A 6,833-nucleotide genomic window follows, 5' to 3' on the forward strand; every position below is an offset into this window, starting at 1 on the left:
GCAAAAATGGAATTAAATGCTCACAGCAAAGCCATCCAAAATACAACAATGATTTTCCAACACAAACGTCAAATGTTCTGTATTTTCACCAACATCCACATATTTTAGCAAGATATGTAACAGCCATTTCTTAAACGGTTAAATTCAATTATTCTTTATCCACTAATCTTAACACACATATACACAAGACAACCAAATGACCATGAAGGAGAAAACGACAACTACCAGGTTATATTAAAAAATTCTTTTTTCAATGTTTTATTCTTTTCTATCAAAAATCTGAAATACGAAAGGATATACCGAAACATAAACTTGTAGTACTTGCTATGGGGAACCTAACAGAGCCCATACGTGTAAATGATAAATACATGATATTGAAAATAAATGATAAATGGGTGCACTGAACAGCTAATTTGACTTTGAAAAGACCGGTCAAAGCAGGTGTCAAAATGTCTGGCTCTATTAGTAGAGATTGTCAAATGACCATCGAAGAGAAAACGACAACTACCAGTAGGTCATCCATGGCTTTTCACATGAGCGTTCCACAGGTGGGTCGGGGTGGTTGGCATAGCTCGGCTGGGTGTAAGGACATGGTGGGCTAATGTACTCTAGGGCTGCAGCAAAAAACAATAAACTCTGACAATTCTAGTTATGCAAATAGTTACTTTCCTGGCTAATATTCATTCAAAATATACTTGGGTAACCGCATGCATGTATGTATGTGAGTATTTAACCATTCATTCTTCAAACGAGTTGCTAAGACACAGAATACCTGATGCATGTCACAAGTGCTTACATAACGGCAAACAGCTCAGCTATGAATAGTAATTTTCAGCAATGAAATGCAGCATGTCTTATTACATATTATCCAGTAAAGAAGTTTTTTTATACTTTTCATATACTGTTACAAACATGTAAAATGAGATAGCTCTTACTTTCTTAAATCAAGAAGCAAAGCTGGTTCAGGAAAGAAAGAAGACATCAAAGCATACAATGGCCACTTATTCAATGATGTATCATAAGTGAAAAAGGGTAGAGCTTGGGCGGTGAAGCATTTGTTTGTCTTTCCTTTTTTCTCCGGACACTAACTTTACCTTCAAGAGGCACACCTAACTGCATCAAAGTGTACCTTTGCCCCCTCAACAGTAGAACACAGTTTATTTGGGGTAAATGGGTTACGATTTGGAAACTGAGTACCGAGAGCTGGTATGGTGATCTGAAAGACAAATGTACTTTACCATAGATTAACAATGTAAATGCCTAACATCAACTTCTAAATGACACTTATACATGTATAAATCACAACCACGACATTCTTTTTTCGATTTACTTCAAATCAATTATTTTTATAAGATAATTTACTTCTTATTCTTTCTGGTACACATGGACATGATTAATTGTATAAATAAATAATAAAAAAAGTTACATTCCAGCAAAAGAACTTGATTCTTATCTCTTCAAACAAGTTTCTTATCAACATTTTGTTGAAACCTATAGTAGTACCTTGTACAAAAGGAGCTGTTGGGCACCACTTCCATCCCTTCCCATGGGAGAATGAAGCTGGTATACAGGACTTCCCCATCCATTCTTCTGGCAAAGGTCATCGAGCACCTATAGTGAACATCGTTACATGCATGACACTCTTGAAATGCAGCATGTCTTATTGCATATGATCCAGTAAAGAAGTTTTTTTTATACTTTTTCATATACTGTTACAAACATGTAACATGAGATAGCTCTTACTGTCTTAAATTAACTTTCAAGAAGTAAAGCGGGTTCAGGGGAGAAAAGAAGACATCTAAGCCTACAATGACCACTTATTTAATTGACACTTATACACGTAGAAATCACAACCACCAGCCGATGCAGTATTAGACATATTGCATATATATAAGATATATACATAGCAGGCGAGTTGAACACAACCCCGGCTGACAACAATGTAGCGTCACGCGCACAGCTCTGCCGGGCTGATGATTCTGTATGAAACGGGCGGGAGAAAACATAAAAGCCCGCTCGCACTCATCATCCAATCAGTGGGCTGATAATTCCTTTTGTCGTGCTTTCGCCCAGGCCAGGGTTAGAAGTATATATAGCATAACCGCGGGTTTGAGTTGGTCAGACTGAGCACAAATTATCGACAGCTTGTATCGACAGTTTATTATTATGGCTCTTTTTTTGGGAGATCTCGACGATGAGTGGGCCACAACCTCAGAGAGTGAGGAATCACCATGGGGATAATGACGACGAAGGAGTTTGGGTTTGGTCTCCCCCGTCCGACCCAACAATCGTCATACCCGAGTCACCAGAGTCACCAGGACAGCAACAACAACCTACTACCCAAAATGTCGAACCAACAACCGAACAACAACACCACCAGCTGGAAAATCCAGAACGACCCGAGCAACAGCCCCAGCTGGAATTGAACCCCAACCGGGGAAGACGAGCTGAGCCCTGCACCTGCGCCGGGTGCGGTCGAGTGAGGGAGGGAGTTATGGCGACATCCCCCAGCACCACCACCACCGAACCACCATCACCAAACACCCAGGGCGGGCGTGGGCGAGGTAGATTAGCCGAATTAATAACCCTCGCCCGGGAGGGGCGTTTAACCCAACCGAATATTAATCGGTTCTTCAGACCGAGGAGTTCCCGGGGGCGAGGCGTCGGGCGGGGGCTACCCCGGGGGCTTGACCTGGACGATATAACCGAAGGGGAGGACGAAGAACGACTACGTGGGAGTTCAAATCCAGACCACGGCGAGAGTGAGCGGTTGATGGAAGTAACACCACCTCCACCACCACCTGGCTGGCTATCCGCTCGTCGGGGTCGGCCCCGAGCTCACGTCCCACCCCAGCCTCGGGTTGGTGACACCCGCCGTGGGGTTGAAGAACCAACAGCGACAGCTCCACAGCCACAGATACCAGTCGAGCAAGCGGGGGAGGTGAGGCCTGTCAATTCCCAAAATTATATCAGCCTAGAGGATAGGCGAGCCTTAGTTCGCCACACTGAGGCTCGATTGCGAGCCGACCCTCCCCTGCAGTGGTTTTTAATCCCCGCGGCGGTGGGAGCAATACCACTGACGCCAGCTCCGGGGTCGATCCCACCACCACCACCACCAGCCGCACCACCCGCACCAGCACCAGCACCAGCGTCATCAACAACAGCCGACCCACCACCAACCAACCCACCATCACCTGAGAGCGGTGCAGGTGAGGCACTTGCTGCGTCCCCACAGGGGAGGAAGAGGAGCCACACATCCGACGGTTTTCCGACACGTGAGTGTCGGATTTGTTATGTAAGAGTGTCCGATGCGTGTCTCTTACCCTGTGGGCATGCAGCGATCTGCCTCGCATCGTCGTCTCGCACCCCAGCGGTGCCCATTTTGTAATTTGTATATATTACGTATTATTCGTCTCTTTTTTTAATTGTTTGTCAATCTTGTTTTAATCGTTTTTCATGTTGTGAACCTGTTGTATTTGTTGTTTTAAAAAAGAAAAAAGAAAAAAAAAAAAGAAACAGCTGGCTGTAAAAAAAAAATGGCTGTTTAAAAAAGAAAAAAATGGCTGTTTAAAAAAAAAAAAAAAAAGAAAAAAAAAAGAAAGAAAACAGCAGCACTGTCCAACAGCCCTTTTCAGGGCCACCCAACTCTTCCCCAAAGAGTACTTTCTCAATCTAAGCACTAAAAAAGAGAAAAGAAAAAAGAAGCCCCACACCAGACACAGTCTCCCCATTTTTTTTTCCCTTGTCTTGTGTATATACGTAATGTATTAGTGTTATTTAAAACTCTGCCTAATTTATACCCAGCCTGAAACAAACAAACCACTGTTTTCTCTATTTATCTATCTATATCTACATCCCCTTGTCTTGTGTATATACGTAATGTATTGGTGTTACTTAAAACTCTGCCTAATTTATACCCAGCCTGAAACAAACAAACCACTGTTTTCTCTATTTATCTATCTATATCTATATTCCATATACTGCTATACTGTTATACTGTACTCCAGTCTACTACACGCTATATCACGCTAGTATATACACATACATCCCGCGGCGTGGAAAAAACCCACCAAAATTTCTTGTGTGTGTATAATGTATTGCTGTTACTTATGTATTTCCAATGCAGGCTGGTTGGGAGGTAGGCAGGCAGGTCAGTCGGTGCAGCCGGTGCAGGGTAGGGTTGTCAGTATTAGACATATATACATATATTACATATATACATAGCAGGCGAGGTGAACACAACCCCGGCTGACAACAATGTAGCGTCACGCGCACAGCTCTGCCAGGCGAAGGATTCTGTATGAAACGCGCGGGAAAATGTAACCGAGAAGGATATATGAAAACACGCCCGCCAATGATACATCACTTTTAGTGCTCTCACTTAGGCCCGCGCCCTGCGTTTCCCTCCAACTTTACAAGCCGGGGTTGTCTTATAAAAGGTCGATCACCTCGGTGGTACGTCACTCTACAGCGCTATCTTTTCTAAGACTCAGGTTTTGATGTATAGACAGTGGATCCAAAACTGAAGTCAAGCAAACTCCGTATCAGTCTGATGTATACACTCGCCTTGTCTACACGGACAACAAACCAGGATTATTATACTCTACTGGTTTTGTTAGTTCTTTGTGGGTTCTTTCATATAATCAACCCGTCTATAAGGTCGAATATTCCGGCCTAGAGGTACGCGAATAAACGGCTCAGAAAATAAATAACATTCTTGATGAGAATCAAAAGGTATATAACCGACCCGTTAGTAGGTCACTCAGCCCGAGCAGGACACAATGACTCGGTCGCCGTACATGTTTGTTTACATATGACGACGTCATAACATACATCATAATACATTATAATGCATTGTCATCGGCCAAGGCGGGGAGAGAGGGAGAAAGGGGGAGGGCTGTGAGGGAGGTTCGTGGGTTAGTAGGTCACTCTTCCCGAGCGGGACACAATGACTCGGTCACCGTACATGTTTGTACATGTTTGTTTACATATGACGACGTCATAACATACAGCGTAATACATTCGACTCGTTGGGTTAGTAGGTCACTCAACCTGCTGTGTGGGGAGGCCGAAAATAAAATAAAATAATAAAAAAAAAGAACTTACCGAGCCGTGTTTCCCACGTTGATGGGTCCGCCAATCCCACAACCGGTAGAAAGACTTCCCACAGTCTTTACAATGCCACACACGTTCTTTTTTGTTACCATGTCGCTGTTGATGTCGGATCAAATTTTCTCGGCGAAAAAACACCCGCTCACAGGTCGAGCAGGTGAATCTTTTGTTTGTCTGGGGCTGGTGATGCGTCCGCTGGTGCCGGAGCCAGTTATCCCGCCGGGTAAAGTGCTGGGCACACACCCGGCAAAAATACTTCCCCGTCGTCTTCTTTTCCTTATCACCGTGCTGTGTTTGGTGATGCCGTCGCCAGCTATCGCGTCGGGTAAATCCTCGTTCGCACACCTCGCAGGTAAATAGCTTCTCCGTCTTCTTCCCCTCCAACGCCTTCTCCTCCAACGTCTTCTCCTTGTCTGTATCACCCTCGAAATCTTCTCGATCCATCGTCGCTTGTTTGCTCGCTCGTTCGCTCGCACGGTGTCTTCAGGTGAAGTGGTCTGCTACTGCTGCACCTGTCTTTTTGTACCCGAGACACGCGTAGTGATACATGACCGCACCACGCCCATCCTCATCCGCGCAAAATAAGCGAAAATAGTCCCCTTATATAAACCGATTGGTTCATTTTCCCCCCGTCGCCCCACGGATAGGCCCGTTTTGCGGGCCCCCCATTGGGCAGTTTTGGGGCAAATCCGGCTCACCCATTGGTCCGTTTTGGCGCCCGGGAGCTCTTTTCGAGCTGTCCCACTCAACTTTACAAGCCGACGTTTTGGCTCTTTTTTTCTCTCTTTTTTGCCCTATACTGTTATACGGTTATACTATACACTATATTACACTAGTCTATACACATACGCCCCGCGGCGTAGAAAAAACCCACCCAACTGCCCCAGCCAAGCGTGGAAGGGGGTGACGTCACACCTGCCCCCAGCCCTTCGGGCTGGCGGCTGGTGTGACGTCACCACCACATCACCACAAAAAAACACCTCCTCAAAACCACAAAAACCGCCTCCTCAAAACGACACCAAAGCCACATTCTCAACTACTGACCTCTGTGGACGGAGAAATACTTGGTCAGCACGCGGCGGAGCGGGTACTTCGCCGGGGCTTTGGCCAAAGCTTTCAAATGCCCCAGTTGCACACCGTTGGTGATTTTGACTTTACGTACGAACATCAATACCTCCTCCAAGCGGGTCTTGTAGTCGGGAGCTGCCTCACCGGACATCAGAGCAAACGAATCCTTAGCCGGGGTGAGACGGATGCGGACTGTGACGTTGTTGAGCAGGTGCCGGCGTTGCAGGAACATGTCACAATGCAGGCGACCCAGCATGTCAACCGACCGACTTTCAGCCGCGCAGCCCATCCCATCGTCAAACCCTGCGTTGGTGTCATCCGTCGTGTCAAACCTCCCTGGGGTGTCGGCGTACCACAAGGCAGCGGACAGCTGGCTCTTCTTGGTCTCTTTACCGTAAGACAACAACGTCCCCAAGTAAGCGCGGTACGGGTACATGTTGGTGGACGGGGTTATGAGTTTATCGTTCAGGGAGACGTCGACCTGCCGGAAACTGGGATTGTATCCACAGGTTAGTCGGAGCCACCTTCTTGTCAGCCGCCACATCCGTACCATCTCCGTTCAGGATTTTCGCCTTCACGTACAACATGGTGTTGGCCAAGTCCAAGTAAGTGTCTGCGTCAGCGTTAGTGATGAGAAATTCCACGGGACCCGC

At 46.1% G+C, this 6,833-nt stretch overlaps 2 protein-coding genes across 2 annotated transcripts; one reads left to right on the forward strand and one right to left on the reverse strand.

Moving 5' to 3' along the window:
* Positions 1 to 2,194: 2,194 nt before the first annotated feature.
* LOC135470859 (uncharacterized) lies at positions 2,195 to 3,388 on the forward strand. The gene has a single exon (XM_064749905.1). The coding sequence runs from the start codon at positions 2,195 to 2,197 to the stop codon at positions 3,386 to 3,388; it is 1,194 nt and encodes a 397-aa protein (XP_064605975.1).
* A 279-nt stretch (positions 3,389 to 3,667) lies between these two features.
* LOC135470860 (zinc finger protein 343-like) lies at positions 3,668 to 5,556 on the reverse strand. The gene is made up of 2 exons (XM_064749906.1): positions 5,107 to 5,556; positions 3,668 to 3,679 (listed from the first exon to the last, which is right to left on the reverse strand). Exons 1-2 carry the CDS (start codon positions 5,554 to 5,556, stop codon positions 3,668 to 3,670), a joined length of 462 nt encoding a protein of 153 aa, XP_064605976.1.
* Between the last annotated feature and the right edge of the window lie 1,277 nt (positions 5,557 to 6,833).

The sequence above is a fragment of the Liolophura sinensis genome, chromosome 7 (assembly GCF_032854445.1).
Source record: "Liolophura sinensis isolate JHLJ2023 chromosome 7, CUHK_Ljap_v2, whole genome shotgun sequence".
NCBI classification, from domain to species: domain Eukaryota; kingdom Metazoa; phylum Mollusca; class Polyplacophora; order Chitonida; family Chitonidae; genus Liolophura; species Liolophura sinensis.